The sequence below is a fragment of the Platichthys flesus genome, chromosome 21 (assembly GCF_949316205.1).
Source record: "Platichthys flesus chromosome 21, fPlaFle2.1, whole genome shotgun sequence".
Taxonomy (NCBI): domain Eukaryota; kingdom Metazoa; phylum Chordata; class Actinopteri; order Pleuronectiformes; family Pleuronectidae; genus Platichthys; species Platichthys flesus.
The window spans coordinates 11847101-11863403 of NC_084965.1; the positions used below are offsets into that span (position 1 = coordinate 11847101).

Genomic DNA, 16303 nt, shown 5'->3' on the forward strand with positions numbered 1-16303 from the left:
TTATGTTGTGTGTTGCCTTTTCACTTGTGGACAATTAAGAGATTTCCTGTCGAAGTCTGCAGCTACAAAATGTTATTTGCATGTTCGTTATCAAGAGATCGCGCTTCGTGCAGGATTGACCTGTGACTATGCTTAGAAATGAATCTGATTTCGCGGTGCGGTGTGAGGCTGGGATAAATCCGTACGAGTAAACATGAGTCTGAGTTATGTTCATATTACTTAGAGAAAAAAAATTCAAGAATAGGTGAAAAAAAAAACATGCAGCGCCACCCCGTTCTCCACAGCAGCCACAGATTTAGAGCAGGAAATCCAATACTAACATTAGCCTGAAAGGGACATTTGTCAATTTCGAAAAATACATTTTTACATTTCATGGAATTAAATGTTTTTTGGGGCAATGGCAGGTACTAAAAGCAGATGGTATTTATTGTAAATGGATGGTTTGTGTTTACAAGCACTGAAGGATACTGATTCTAATCATAAAACCAAATAAAAGTTAAATAAGTAATATAAAGGATATAAATGTATAATGCAAAATGCCTTTAAGCAGGTTATCGGAGAAAAATCGAATTAAATTAAATCAAAATAAACAAGTATGTGAGAAAGTTGTGGAGGCTGTAATATTTTATTGCAAAATGGACTTTTCCTAACAACCTGAGGTAGGAAAATATATATACATATATATATAATGCACAGACAAACAGCGACAACAATACAATGAATTGCCCCTAATAAAGACTGCAGGATGAAAAACAAAATGGTAAAATAAAAAAATATGAGCAGATATATTTGTTGTCACTCCCCAGAACACTGCATGAAATGAAGCTGCTGCATGATATTGTTTCTGTAGTCAGGTGCATAGGTTTTGTTAAGAGAATGAGGACTCTGAGGGATGAGAGTTCTTCCTGACCTGCAGGGAGTTTTAACTAAACCACATCACACTAGCAAATTCCGACCACAATACAAAAAGAGAACATATAGCAGCATCCTTTATGAATCATGTCACTGTAAAGCATAATCATATAAAAATAAAGTATAACAATCTGTTCTTCCATCATTGAAAAAAGTACAAAATATGACAAGACACCCCTCCAGAGCACCAGTAAAAATGTGCCAGACAATAATCATGATATTCATCGTTAAGTGCCATTACGTTGTTATATCATAGTGTTTCTATAATCAGTATTTGTAAAGAGCTACTTGATTGAAAAGGCAAGACAAAGGCACAAAGACAAAACATTTTATATTAACAGATATGTACAACAACCTGGAGCAAACCATTCAGGGATATTTACAGTTCATAGAGACAGAATTCAGACTCCATGCAAGGGAGGAGAAACAGGTTCTTATTGTGTGTGTGTGTGTGTGTGTGTGTGTGTGTGTGTGTGTGCGTCAAGTGTTTGTTGCTGGGTTTACACTGTCATGGAGACGACCCCTAACCCCTGCGGTGTAGCAAAGCCAGAAACATTTCACTCATTGAGTTTGACAACAGGGCTTGATTACCGCCTATTCAACCGCCCAAGTGCACTTTCTGTTTGGTGAAGCCGCCCTCGGGGGGCACTCAAATCACGGCGAACACCCGGAACGCCTTTCCTCCGGGGGGGTTCTGAAGGCTGCAGGGGGAAGAGAGGAACAAGAGGGAGAGTCAGCCCGGGGGGTGCGGCATGTGTCAGACACAGAACATGTCCCGGCCTCTTGCAGAGGGGGAGACGTATAGATGACGGACCGCACAAACAGATACACTTCAGCTTTTTTACGGAGAAAGGTGCGCGTCGGTGTGTTGCCTGACACTCTGATGACAGATTAGACACAAACAGCGGCTCCCTGGGAAAACAGATAAAACCAGCCATTTTTACACAAACACAGGGGACTGACTGTGTGTTAATCCAACAAAGACAGACACGTTGTGGCGCTAAAGGAGACAGATAAATGATGGACAGATAATAACGGACGTCAGGCGTGTCTCCAGAGTGACAAAGATAAATGTGGTGGGGAGAGGGAGAGGAGAGAGGGAGTGAGGGAAGGCCACAGAAAATGAGGGACTGTGAGTGTCCTCCACACTCTGTGTCCTCCACACAGGTCATGTTAACAACAGTCATTATGTAGACCAGTGACCCACCCAAAGTTAAAGGAGTTTAATATCTTTCAATTAAGTGGAACACAGTAAATAGTATGTGGGTCACTTTTAGCTTTAAGAGCCTGGTACAGACCTGTTACCTTAATGCTGCTATAACCTGGTACAGAACCGATTCAACCCACATTGAATCCAAACTAACCAAACATTTGATGAATTATATATTATAAATTCATCTCCTGACTCAAATTGTCATAGCTAAACACTCTTCTGGATGCGGAGGACCGAAAAATAGAGCATACTTATATCCTATATAGATTTGCATTGCCCGGGTTAAGCTTCTTACCATTCCAATTGCTACCTTACATAGCAATGTTGTCTCTTGTTTCTGTTTCTGTGTGTAGAATTGAAAAAATGGTGAGGTAAAATAAGCAAAAAATAAACCTCTACGCCAACGATGCAGTGGTGTGTTTTCACTGTGTCATTCTCAGGCCCTTCCTCTTTTCCAAATTATGATTTAATAATTCATCTTTCTTCAAAGCTCACAGGGTTTGGTGAGACAAGAAGTCTTGTTGCTATCAAAAAGAAGCAGATGAGTCAGGTGTATATTTAATAGGTTGAATTAAATTTCAAGTTGCTAATTTTCTACTCAACATAACCTGACTTTCACTTCAATATCTTTTCCAGTGTGTTTTCTGAGGCAGTATTTTGAGGATTTGATATATATGTTTTAAGATAAAATGGATAAGATAAGACTTTATTAATGCCAAAGGATATTATTGCGCCAGCTTGCTCCAAGATAACAGCACAGAACAATATAAGTAGAGTGGAATACTGTAAAAAAAAATTAAGTAATAGTCCAAGTTTATTGTGAAGAGAGAAAGTAATACTTAACTTAAGTGGCAGTAAGTCAATATGAAATGATAAAGTAGGAAATGTGGTCTATTGCACATGATACTTAAGTTGAAATATTGCACACAATACTGAAATCATTTGAATGATATTGGAAATGATATTGGAAATATTGCACATGATATTAAATTGTGTGATGGTGAACAAATTTGCATGTGAATAATGTTATTGCACATGAGAGGTAATGCACACGAAAAAGAATAAAGCCGCAGAATATTGCACTATGCACTATTGTAAGTGTTGTTGGAATTAAGTGTCTGATTATAGTCCATGGTCCTCCTGGCATTAGGAGGAGGAGTTGCACAATTTGATGACCACAGGCAGAAAAGACTTCCTGTGGTGCTCAGTGGTGCTTCCACAACAAGAATAGAGAGCAGCCATTAAACAGAATCCATTCCCTCTTTGTACACATCCCATATTTACAAGACAAAGCAAAACCTGATATAAAATCCTATATTCTCAGTGCTTATGTTTTTCCTTTTTTGCATTGCAGAAGCAAAATTTTCCCTTACTAGCAAAAAATAAACTCATATCCAAACAGCATGGGAATGCACTGATCTTCTCTACTCTAATTGCCAAGCAATTAATTATTTTAGCAGGCTAATCACCTGTCCATGTGCACGACATTAGAGATGTAATGGACTACCTGTACCGTGAAAAGATAAGGTCCACACAGGAGGTCAGAGGAGATGAATTTCTCTCTGTTCTCCGAGCCATTGATTTCTCATTCCTCCTCTCTGAACCTCAGCAAATTACCCGCCTGACTTCCTCCAAAGATCCAAGAAAGAGGTGCTGAAATAAGACTCGTAATATCCTTAAATAATAATTGTATATCAGACTCTCACTGATGTTGAATGTTTTTAACACCATATTGATTTTATGTGCAGAAATATTTCTGGTTATCCCAACAGTGCAGAAAACACTAGAACTCAGCATGTGCTACATCCTGGCCCGACAGATAACCAATAACAATTGTAGAGCAGCCACGAGAGCAGCCTTCACATACCTCTCTGAGGAAATGCCATTTTGGTGCGAAGCAATGTAATGTTTTCGTTTGTCCACTGGCATCACATCAAGGTAACCGCCCGCCTCGTTCCTGATGACTCCAGCGTGGACCGCTGCCCGACATATACTGGACTTCTACAAAAGGAAAGGAACCAAGAGACATGTTTATTCATTGCTGTTTAAAAAACAAACAAACATGAATTCAGCTCCAAAATGTGGGACGTACATCAGAGTATATTCTGGTTCCAATGACTCTGGATATGTGTGGGTTCCCTTCTGAACAGCTTCTCGGGCAGTATAACCTACAAGAGAACAAGTGGATACGATGTTAACGACTATAATTTACAGAAAGGTGATGAACTTGTGAAAGCAAAGGCAGATGCGCAGTCGGATTCGTACCTTGGACAGTGTTTTGCCGGTTTTTGATAAGGACACAACTGTGCGACTGTGGCCTCACATGTGATGGCTTTGACTGTAGAAAAACACACACAGTGCCAATAAATACAACAATGCAGCACAGCTTTTATTCAGCCGGTTAATTTGAAGTGTAACATATCTATAAAAACGGTATCACATTAGGATTCAGACTAACCTGTAACTCTGGAAACTATGAAGGAATTAGCACTTTGGTATTTTCTGTCGACAGGAAACACACAAGACATACATGAGACTACATTATTTGTCTATTATGTTAAGATCAATTTTGAGAACAAATATCATCAGTAAATTCTAGAATCAAAGTGTAATATAATTGTCTCACCCTGTAGACTGTACTCCGTTCTTGTTGGATTTTATGAAAAAATCTTTTCGGCCTTGTCTTGTTACATCCATCCATCCTCCATCATTATCGATGACACCAGCATGTAGACCGGCTCTACACACACTGGATTGCTGCAAAAAAAAAAAAGGAACATTTATTACATTTGGATTGCAGCTCATTTGCTGACAGGCCAGTAAACCAGTGGCTCTTTGACGTCTTTTGGCAGAACATGCAGCTGTGAATACTGTGAGACGAAGGTGAATCCACCCAATCAGATAACACTATGTTGGATTGGTATCAACTTGTCTACTCACCATTTCGTAGTAAACTGTCCCAACTACTTTTCCTATAGCGTCCAGGCACCCGGCAGGACACTCATATCTGCAGATTAATAAGATGATGTGAAACGTTTTTGCATTACATAACTTGATTATTAAATCGTTGTTGTCGATTTCATTCAAGTTCATGTTAATCGTACCTGTTGCACGCCGTTCCTTTGCACTGATCTCGAAGCTTGGTGTCACAGGTCACGAGCTGACCTGAAACACACAGACATGAAGACGTTTCAGCGCTCGTACAGGACACAACACGTAAGCCTGAGTTGTCTGAGACTCTGCGAGGACTTTTCATGTTGTGATGCTTCGGGAATCAAAGAGGAGAATTCCTGCAGCGTGGTTTCGGGGTGGTCAGCAGTACTGGAGGAAGTGTCTCAGCTTACAGGCACAGGCGGAGAGGAAGCCATTTAAAAACCACAGCGAGCCCCCCGCTCACCCCTCAGCCCCTCTCAGCCATCCAAAAGCAAACACACACTCAGGGGGATCATGCCAAAATAGACCTCCCCTCCCTGCTCCGGAGAGTGACTTGCAATATTTAGTCCACTTGAGAAACTGTCAAGGTTAATCAGGGAGAAGACGGTTAAAGAGAACAGAAAATCAAGGCAATTTAAGATAAATTGCAGAGAAAATGTTTCCGGTCAAGACCTGTTTTTCTTGCTCTTGTTATCCCTTCTTGCTTGTCGAACACTGAGCAGGCAGCTACTTCGCCAATTCTTTGGTTTTAACCCAATTTTGAAAAGCAGTTTTTCTTACAGCAGATATTGTGCTATAATTCTAGCCGCCCTGTGCCCCTCCCGTTGCTAAAACCAGATCCTGCACCCCCCCATTTTCAGATGTAACAAGATACAGAATAAACAGTGAAATGGCAGCTTACACATCTGCTGTGTGTTGACCACTTCATTCTTCTGCAGGTCCTCTGTGGGGGGCTTGGTGGGAGCCGGGGCTGGGAGACTCGGAGGCTCGGGTTTGGAGGCCCGCGGCCGGGGCTTCTGCGGCGCGCGAGGGGCCTCCTGCTCGATGAAGTTGTTCTCCTCCGTTTCCTCTTGTGGAGGATAGGAACTGTCATCTTCGAGCAAAGTCACAAAAACAAGGGTAGTAAGCGTTTCTTTTTTTCGTCCTCCTTTATCTTTCTCGATTTCTCCCCCACACACATACCTTTGTAGCAGAGGTTGTCCTTGCAGCTACCTCCATAGCTGGGGGGGCAGGCGGAGCAAGAGGTGCCATGTTTGTAAGGCGCATAGCCCCACCAGTTTCCCCTGTGAGAGTAAAATAAAAAGCAAAAAGATGAATATGCTGCTTTCCAACCACCCCATTTTGTCCTGTGAGTGAAACTGTCACATCTTAATGCAACAAGGACGCCGTAAGATTGCTGTTTTCGTGCAGCCTGTATCTCAGTCATGTATCTGTGGAGGTACATCACAACAAATGCGCTCACTTCGGTGAGTAGTTGCAGACGAGATAGACGGCTTTGGCCCAAATCTGTCCCCACACGTTCATGTTGTAGCACATGTTGACTGCACAGCCGATCCGACTGCTGGTGGCCCACACCAGCTGCAAGAGAATGAAGGAGACAGTGAAACACAGACAACAGACAGCACAGCGCGATCCAGACGAACAGTAGCTACCTGCGTGTAATGAGTGCAAACTGGGCCGGAGCATCTGAAGGGGCAGTAGGGGTTACACTCCTGCGGGTAAGGGAAGGAGTAGTCTTTCACTTCATCGTACCAGGCCTGCACGTGGAAAGTGGGTGGACGATACCTGGAGACAGGAGACACCAGCGCTCACATCATTTCTCTTGCCTCGGTCCTCTGTTGGGCGAGGGAGTTTGTTTTTATGCATCGAGGCTTCTCCCTGCTCACTGCAGGTCCTTTTACAACACCCATATTTTAGGTGACCTTTATGTGTTGCCTGATATTTGAATAATTGCTGGTGCAAAACAAAAACCTTCGTACATACAAATGGCAAATGGAAATTCATACATATCCTTTCAGAAACTATTAAGTCTGTAAAAGCACTGTTCAGAATACATTTAGACATTTGCATAAGTAGCAGCTGCAGAGGAGTTCAACTCCCAAACTCTCAAATATGGCCTGATAGGGTGAAATGAGACCTTTACAGTACAAGGCCACTGAACCAAGGATTGATACAGAGTCTGAATGAAAAGATCAAATTAATAACACTCAGTCACGCCTCCAACATAAGTCGCCAAGTTACCAGCTGCACTCAGTATCCATTGGTAACAAAGCAACTTAAAACGCGACCGTTGAGAGTCAGGCGTTTGTGCTCTGTAAATAAATGTCAGCCCCTGAGCACCGACACTGATTCGGCGCCAGGTGCAGCCAGATAATCTTATTAGAATCAAGTGGACATCTCAACGGCGGCCGAGTGATATGATTAGAAGTGGAACAAGAGTCTCTTGTGTGAGGCAGTGCTGCGTTCAGGTGCACTACAGGAGGCTGAGTGAACCGATGGAACAAATTTAGTTTGTGATTCCACGAACCATTTAAAGCGTTGTTGGCTCTTGATTGGGTAACTTTGCCAGGACCACGAGAGACATACAGTGTTGTTGTTTTTTTTAGCTTATATCCATATTAATATGTGGGTGTTTTGACTTGTGCAAATACAACAAATAATGGGTGGTTTTAATGCATTTCCCATGTATACTGTTTTGCATTTTTTTAGGAAGATGTTTTTATATTTGCATATTTTCTTTTGTATTACATGGCTATAGCATGGGAGATGTACCTGTGTGTGCAGGGTCTGGGCCAACTGTATAAGTAATATACACATTTTCTGATCCAACCACTTAAAATAGAGATCGACAACGCGTCTCCACTTCCTCCCAGAACAGAAATAAACGTCAAAATTGTCGGTGCCAAAACGATTGCTGCCATCTGGCACATTTATGGTCTTAGTCTGCTCAGTAGCAATCGGGGGATGGAGCGGCGGTAGTGAGGTGCCATTGATGCATGCAATCCAATCATTCTCAGCTTTTTATCATGGCGTTTCACCACGTTTTAAAGCCAAACTCATTTGAAAAATTAACACTCTGTCATACATCAGTGTGATAAGAACTATCTAACATGACTGAAACCACCTGGGGTGCTTTGAAATATTCTTTAACTTTTTAGTTTGGTCTATGTCCCATTCGCAAACATAGAGGAGGAGGTGGAGTTTATGACCTATACTGCAGCCAGCCACCAAGTGGCGATCAAAACTCTATGCAGTCAATTTTGGTGGAGCTTTATATAAAGTATATGGTTCTGTTAGTCAATCCTTCACCAGTTATTCATGAAGGAACACACACACATACACACACACACACACACACACACACACACACACACACACACACACACTCACACACTGACCTTACATTGTCTTCTAACCTCAACCTTTGATTGTGTTAAAGCGTAAACATGCAGAAACTTTGAAGTCTGAGTTATCCTTTACCTGCCCCAGTGAGCCCCCAGGTTCTGCCCGATCTGTGGCAGTAATCCTGCCGGGCCGTGCTCCCACAGACAGGTCTCAGCCCACTCCTCCGCTGTGCGCTCCAACTCTGTGTCCCAAACCTGCACGGAAGACGAGACAGTGAAACAAAGCCACAATGCGGAGACGTGAGTTCAGTGTGTGTTGAGGAATCTCCTTATCATATGTTATAAGCTAAGACAAGCTGCTGTTTCTGTACATACTGGTTTCTAAATGCAGATCTGCAACGTGTTGCCATTTTGCTGCTGCTGTATAAAAAGCTCTCCGACTTTCTTGGTTCTCCACATGGGTTTTCCCGTAAAGTTTGGATGTTATTAAAAAAAAAAGTTAAGTAATACCTTCCATATGTCTGTGGTGAGATTTCTGGGTTACAACCTTTTGTTTCGCTTTACCTCCCTCTCAATTGCCCTCTCAGTCAAGTTTGGCTCTGGTTGCATTCTGAGGGATCATGTTCCCATTTGGGGTATTTTCTGGGAATGCAAAGAGTGTCCTTCCTCCCCGCTGACCTACATTCTCCCATCAGAAATGTTAGAATAACACCAGCTGTGACTCCTCCTCTGCAGGACCCTGTATGTTCCTTTAATTGCACACCTTCACTTTCACCTTTCGGAGGGGGGTTTTCCAATGCGACATGTTTCTGTGACAGAGTTTATTAGTTGTGCATGTGCGTGTCGAAATGTGCGAGCGCGTGCAACGGCGTCACAATGCAGGTGTCACAGGCTTTTTACATTTCACACGTTGGGCCCTGGAAGTCATAGCTTACCCTCTCTGAAATCTAATCCAATAACAGAATCTTAAACGACTCCCTCGCTACCACCAGCGCCACCACCGCCACCTCCGCCTCCTCCCTCCATCGTACATCACCCACTTTCAGTCCACGTCAGAAACAACTGCTGTTTTCTGCATTACACCCGAAATACACACACACACACACACACATACACCTGCCTAACAACAGGATGTCTGGCGGTGCTGCAAATTAACTCTTGCCACTGAGCAGTTTCTTTTCACTCCTTGTGTTGATTGTTGTGTGGATGTATTTATGTATTTATAACTGGCATACAGAGCAAATTAACAGTTGGAGACGTGGAGTATATAGGCTTAAAGCAACCCCATATGTAGCTGCCTGAAGTCTGTCTTGCACAGTAATGATAAATGATGAGTGACAGAGTCTGGGCTAAAAGAGGAATGAAAATTTGTTTCCCCGAAACACCATCTGTGCTCGGAAATGACCTCTCTCGACAGTGTGTTGCAAATCAGTGTCTGTGTGTCAGTATTGTCATATCTATTTCCTAATCCTTGGTTATCACCCTTTTCTTCTGCAATGATGCTCAAACAGAAACACTGGAGCGATCTAAGCCTCCTCTGAGAGAATCTGATTTCTATTCACGTCATCCTGCCCTTCGATTTTTTCCTCGACGAGTGACATCCTGGTTCTAAAAAACAATCAATGTTTGTGATAAGCAGACAGAAACACGTTGAGGCATCGAGCTGCGGTAACTGCCAAACGATCTGCAAACCACAGCACATGGGACGTCCTGGGCTTGAGCGGACTCAGCACAATGTTTTTCACCATTAATGGACGGTTACGGGTCTGAAAACATTTATCCGTCACCACAACTACGGCGGATCTCCACCAAAGTGTCTGGCTGCAGCGTCGAGTTGGGGAATGTTCCTGGAGACGTGATTGCTGAGGAATGTCTCGAGTGATAAAAAACACAAATACCATCGATCCGGTGAACAAAGCCATTCCATCATCGTCAGGCCCCCAGAAAGTGGCATTGTCTCAGCTGTTGAACCTGGATAGCCGCCGGCTTGTCAAACCGCTGTTGTTTGTACAGTTAGCCCGACAACCAGTACACCCCCCCCCCCCCCAACCACACTTCTGCTGGGGCCCGTAAAGAAAAACACCTCCCTTGCTAAAGTCTTTCAGCACTACACACACTGCATTGTTTATTTCACTTAACACTTCATTTGTGGCCATTTCTTTTTCTTCTTCTTTTTTGTTTTTTTTTAACTTGGTCAAATGGTTGCATTCCAGAGGCTACCAAGGGGTACTTCCTCTGCACGTTGGGCTTTCCTGTTCATAATCAATGGTGCATGCAGAGAAGTAATGAAAAGAAGGAGAAAGATGTGAGAGAGAGAAGCCAATAAAGCTGACAGAAAAGAGGAGAGGAGGGGATGGAACGGCATTAAAGAGAAGACAAGGAGACAAAGGGGTGATTTAAAAAGGAGTTTAAAGAAAAACTAATAGTTCTAAATATTGAGCATATTTCCTTTGCCTGCCCAAATTACTTCTGTCCTTTCAACGAGTGGTATAAAAGGTATCGTGCTGCACTTTTTTTCATGGAGAACATTCCAGCTCTAATCAGAGAACAGCATAAACAAGGATTGTCGGCTCAACATGAGCAGGAAGCTGTTTCACTTAGTGGCACCAGACGCACAGTTAGGCTGATATTAAATGTTTGTCTGATATAGTTTTTTGTTGTATCTCAGGAGTAATAACGGTATCATCAAATAGAGGGTCACTCAGTAGAGCATATATCTCCACCAAGGCCCCATAATCCTCGTAATTTCATTCAGGCTGCATCGGATTGCTGTTCCCTCAACATGCTAGATTTTTTTTTTTATCATCAAGATCTGTGAAAATGAAACAGAAAACCCCCTATCTCACAATCTTTCTAAGAGAGCAGAAACTTTAATGGGTTCTTCCCTGACTCCATCCTTTTCTTTGTGGAAATCCATGCAGTAGTTTTTAGTCTAATCTTGCTTACAAATAAGAAAAGTATCAACCTATCAGCTCTAGAAATGTATCTACCTCCAGAGGACAGCTGCACAAAACAGCTGCGTCAATAACAGTGGTGGTTGCTTTTTATTGCAGAAATCCATAAACCTGGCGCTTCACCACAGCAGAAGGAAGCTGAGAAAGATGGACTCGGCCTTTCCCAGCCTTGTTGACACAAGCAGCTCCAGAACCACAGCTCCCACGGAGAGTTTAGAGGAAGTTGGTGAGTGCAGGAATGGTCTCACCAGCTTTGAGCAGCTCCCTTAACCCAAAAGACATTCCCATCTGGACAGGATGCAGAACTGTGAGATTCTGGTTTGATGTATGGCCAAGGGACCAGAAGGTGTTCTGCAGGAGTGAAGGCCAAGGACGAGGAAAGGAGAGTAGAGACTGAACCTGAGGGGATGTGGGTTTTTTATCTGTCTGGGCCATGAAGCCACCTGAGGGATCACTGCTGCAAACCTTTATGACCATGTTGCCTGAACCAGTCAGGGAAGGTCCTGTCGTGAGCCATTCATTGTAGCAGCATTTGGCACGAGTGCTGTTTACATTCTTGGCATTACATTAAGCAGGTTCCACATGGACTGGGATTTGCCTCTATCTGTTTTGTCTCCTGTCTGGGCCACAAGGACCTTTGAGACTAAATCAAACTTACTCTCATTCTCTTACCCTTGACTTTCTATATTAATGCATATTTCCCTATGCAAAATGGGATATGCCTCTATCTGATTTGTCTACTGTCTGTGATATTTCACGTTAGGCCTGGAGACTGTCCTGTTTGGGGACATTAAGGATGAATGTTAATCTCTTGCTGTCGGGGGTTTCACTGGAGCCTTGGATGTGGAGTGGATCGCTCTTAAGAGCTACAGGGACCATGGTGTTCAGCTGCAGCTCTTTACATGTAGAGAAACCAGTGGAAGTGTTTCGAACACTTCTGCAGATCTCCCCGGGCAGCTTTTCTGGATTTCTGGAAATTACCAGATGATGGTTGGACAGACCCCCGTCCCTCTGGAAAGAATTCATCACTAAGCACTAAGGGATGCTGCAAGAGACGCGGAGAAAAGCTGCTGCTGGAACAAAAGATAATTCTTCACCGCTGGAGGCTGATAATTACTATTCATGGAAACCATTTTACCCCCAAACAGATGCTGCCTAAATACGTCTCAGATATATGTCTTAGATTAAGATAATTAAGGGGCAAATTCATTTTCTAGACCTTAATGATTGTCTCACCAGGGATTCACAGGTGGTGAAGCACAGGAGTGCGACAACAAATTAAAGTGATAAACCGAAGTCATCCTAAGCAAAATGTCATTACCAGCTTCATCCCGAATCACAAACATCTCTTCCACCTGAGTGCAGCCCGGCGACGCCAAGTTAAATATAAAGGAAGGTGTGGACCTTTCTCCCAAGATGCATTCTGTTTGTCTTACATAACTTCAAATGCTGACACGTCTGTGTTAATACCTGTGGGTCAACATTTGAGGGCCGAGCCACCGTCCCGAGCACTGCAGCTCTGTGGATCGCTACGGAGTGTGAATGCTGATCCGGGGGAAAGTTTTTGGGTCTCTGTGTTGGATAATGACAGAATGGGAACGGTGCCACAGGGATAAGAGGGAGGGAGGGAGGCAGAGAGAGAGAGAGAGGGAGAGAGAGAGAGAGAGAGAGAGAGAGAGAGAGAGAGAGAGAGAGAGAGAGAGAGAGAGAGAGAGAGAGAGAGAGAGAGAGAAGGATGGCAAGAAAATGAAACAGATGAAGAGGGAGGGAAGTGAGGGATTTGAATTGATGTTATCTCTGCGATGACGGAGGGTCACTCAGGTTTCATACAATGGTTTCATAAAATAACAGAGCTGATGGGCAAATGGCGATGTATGTGCAACAGGATTTGTGCGAGTGTGTATACGTGTGTGTGTGTGTGCGTGTGTGTGTGTGTGTGTGTGTGTGTCTGTGCATGCATGAGTGTGTTGAGGAGCAGGGGAGCATGTCTAGGAAGTCTTCCAGTACAGTGAAGCTGTGAGGTTTCTGAGAGGTGACAGCAGTTCAGCACAGACAGAATCTGGAGCCCCTTTCAAAATAAAATGCAGAAAAACTAAAAAAAAACTCGACATGTGCCGTGAAGCGTTTTCTGCCTGAAAGATGTTGACACAACTGAATTGCAAATAAGATTTTGGCGTTTATCCCCAACAGGCGTTGTCTCCTCTTGTTTTGCGCCTCTTCGAAATGTCTCTTTCTTTTCTCATTTCCTCTTCATCTTCTTTTCAATTATTTCGACACCTGTTTTGCTGTCCTCTCTCCCTCCATCTGCGTTTCATTGCCTCCCCCTGTCTTCTTGCAAATCTCCATTATCTTCACCCCTGTATTGCCTCTTAACTTTTCTCTCTCTGTCTCTCACCTCAGGTCCTCTTGTTGCACGCCTCTCCATATTTCACCCCTGGGTGCCCCTGCAGCTAAAAAAAAACAGCCCACTGTAACAGGAGACAGAAGAAAGGAGCTGCACACTGCTGGCTCAGCGTTTCTCAACTGGTGTTCCTCAACCCGAGCTTCACACACACACATATACACACAAGGGGTCCTGAAGTCCAACCTCTCAATTATACAATTACACAGTCCAGCAACTGCCCCCAGCACGAACTGTTTATTTGCCTTCGCCGTAGAATAATACTGCCTTTTGTTCTGCAGCTCTTTAAGCGGAGATGAAACGATGATAAAAGCTCATTATCCTCGGCACGCCGTGGTGATATTTAACCTCTAAGTGCTGCTGGTGGCCATGCACTGTGGCGGTCAAGCAGTGCCTACACATGTAGTGTACTTGGAAAACCTCCAGATCTGCGGCACACTAACTTTTAGAAGGTGTGTCGTGCCTGTATGTGTATGTGTGTGTGTGTGTTTAGTGGGGGGTGAGACAGCTGGTAAAACAAGCCCTGGTGCCCAGCTCTGATTCTAATTGCACTGTGAAAAGTGATCTGGCGCTGTACACACACGTGATGGCCAGGGGATAAAGTCAAACAAATCTGTTAGCATGAGTACAAAAAAAAAGAAAAGAGAAAAACCTAGTAGTAATGTGATCATTGGCAACTCGGTGGAATTCTTCTCCAACCAAAAGTCACATGAGTATAAACCTGTGTGTGTGTGTTTGTCTGTGTGTGCGAAGGTGCCTACATGTTGGCGTGCTGCTGGTGGGTGAGTCAAGTGGAACAAGTGCCAGAGTGGTCAGGTGACTGGGTCAGTCCCAAGCTCTATTGACCACAACCGTGCAAAACTCTCCGGGAGTTCAGAATGGGGTCAAAGAGTTTTAACACACATATAAATTCCATCAAACCATCCACCTACCATGTGCTCCATGTTGGACGCGGAGGGGTACACCTGGCCTCTGAGCTTGTTGTGGATGTCCAGGATGAGCTGAGCGTCGCTGTCCGTGATGGCCCTCTTGCCCCTCTGCTTGGCCTCCCACCAGTCCCCGTCCTCGTCCAGATACTTGTCCAGGATCTGCTGCCAGCCCGTGGCGTCGAGGAGCATCACCATGGAGGTGGCGGCCTGGAGCAGCAAGAGCAGGGACGGGCCCCTCAGCCAGTGGAGGGATACACCACTCATCCTCTGTAGAAACAGTGGTGATGCTCTCAGATTGAAGGTGGGCTGGATGAAGCTGTCTCCGGCTTAGAGCTGGAAAAGGAGCCGAGAGGAGAGAGAGCGAAACTGAAATAACTGTTCTGCATCCAATTGATGAATAACTTGGGTCAATACTGAGCTCGGTGTGGACAGAACATTGGCCTGCAGACATTGCAGTTCACTGAGGGTGAGCTGGCAGGCGGTGGGTAAGAGAAATATCTGCAAGTGTTGAACTTTTTCTGAATATTTCACATCTTTTTTCCTAAATCAAGAACCCAGTGAGGAGAGAAACGCTTCAGATCACATAAAGAAGACGCGGCTAAGTGCACAGAATGATTCATAATGCAGCTAATGTGTTCACACTGCTGTATGTGTGTATACTTTGAGCTGAACTCCTTCGGTATGCGTGCTGCAGTGCTGATAGAACGAGCCAATACCTAATGGAACACTGTAGAAGTGTAATGCACATGGAAACGGAAAATTGAGTGGTGTGATTTAACTCTGGAGATAATTTACCTTTTTAATGAATTGGAACCGAGCCCTCTGCTCCAGATGCTGACAGAGATCTGGCTGCGAGAAGACGTCTGCAGCAGGAAGAGATTATGAAGAATAAAAAACTTTTTTAAAGATCCGTCTCTTCAGGGTGGAGTTGCGCGGCTCAGGTGGAGCAGTGAGCAGTCGCTTGGCTGAAGATCTGGTGCGTAAATCACAGCGCTCCGTTTCCATCCGCCTGCTGACAGAGGAAGTTCAAGTCTCTCTTCTATCGGGATTCTCGCTCCGGAGCTGCGGGAGCATCACTTATCCACATTTTTATCCTCAGCTTGGCTGCGGTGCGAGGGAGCCGCCCCCTGGCCCGACCACGCCCCTCCACACATGGAACCGGCCCACATTCGCTTGTGCCAAGGACCTCTGCGCGCGTCCTGGAGTCGTGCGCGGCGGAGCCCGAAGCCTGTTCTGTATAATCCGAGCAGAAACTTAATATATCTACTTCAGTGTTTTGGTCAGCAAGTTCAACGTGAGACCTTGAGAAACACACATGCACAGACACTCTCTACTAAACAGCAAAAACACAAAACCCAGTAAAGTTGTATTGTCTACTGTCCCCATTATAGTAAGTTTATATTAACTGTTACTTTTTAAATAACCTTATGATGTTACATCTGCCTTGACTGGCTATAAAACAATAATATACAGACATCCAAGGACGCTGGGAGTGGGGGGTCTGAGGGGGCTGCCGCACGCTATAACTTCAAGGCAAAAAGATAAATATGTGGGAATATGACCTACACACTAAAAGATGAGCATGAGATGTGCACATTCACAGTTATCCCGGGAGT

The 16303-nt window shown here is 44.1% G+C and overlaps 1 protein-coding gene across 1 annotated transcript; it reads right to left on the reverse strand.

Moving 5' to 3' along the window:
* Positions 1-622: 622 nt before the first annotated feature.
* crispld1a (cysteine-rich secretory protein LCCL domain containing 1a) lies at positions 623-15725 on the reverse strand. Its single transcript, XM_062379021.1, has 15 exons — positions 15483-15725; positions 14691-15020; positions 8540-8658; positions 6712-6844; positions 6522-6637; positions 6242-6342; positions 5961-6152; positions 5230-5290; positions 5066-5132; positions 4752-4882; positions 4584-4627; positions 4391-4463; positions 4218-4293; positions 3993-4126; positions 623-1613 (listed from the first exon to the last, which is right to left on the reverse strand). Exons 2-15 carry the CDS (start codon positions 14949-14951, stop codon positions 1562-1564), a joined length of 1560 nt encoding a protein of 519 aa, XP_062235005.1. The 5' UTR covers positions 14952-15020; positions 15483-15725; the 3' UTR covers positions 623-1561.
* Between the last annotated feature and the right edge of the window lie 578 nt (positions 15726-16303).

Excerpts from the sequence above, each read along its gene's own strand:
- crispld1a (XM_062379021.1), bottom strand. The coding sequence starts at position 14,951 with ATGAGTGGTGTATCCCTCCACTGGCTGAGGGGCCCGTCCCTGCTCTTG. Across the intron at positions 4,294-4,390 it reads CCGGCAAAACACTGTCCAAG|GTTATACTGCCCGAGAAGCT; the intron begins GTACGAATCCGA and ends GTTCTCTTGTAG. Across the intron at positions 1,614-3,992 it reads AATGGCATTTCCTCAGAGAG|CCTTCAGAACCCCCCCGGAG; the intron begins GTATGTGAAGGC and ends TTCCCCCTGCAG.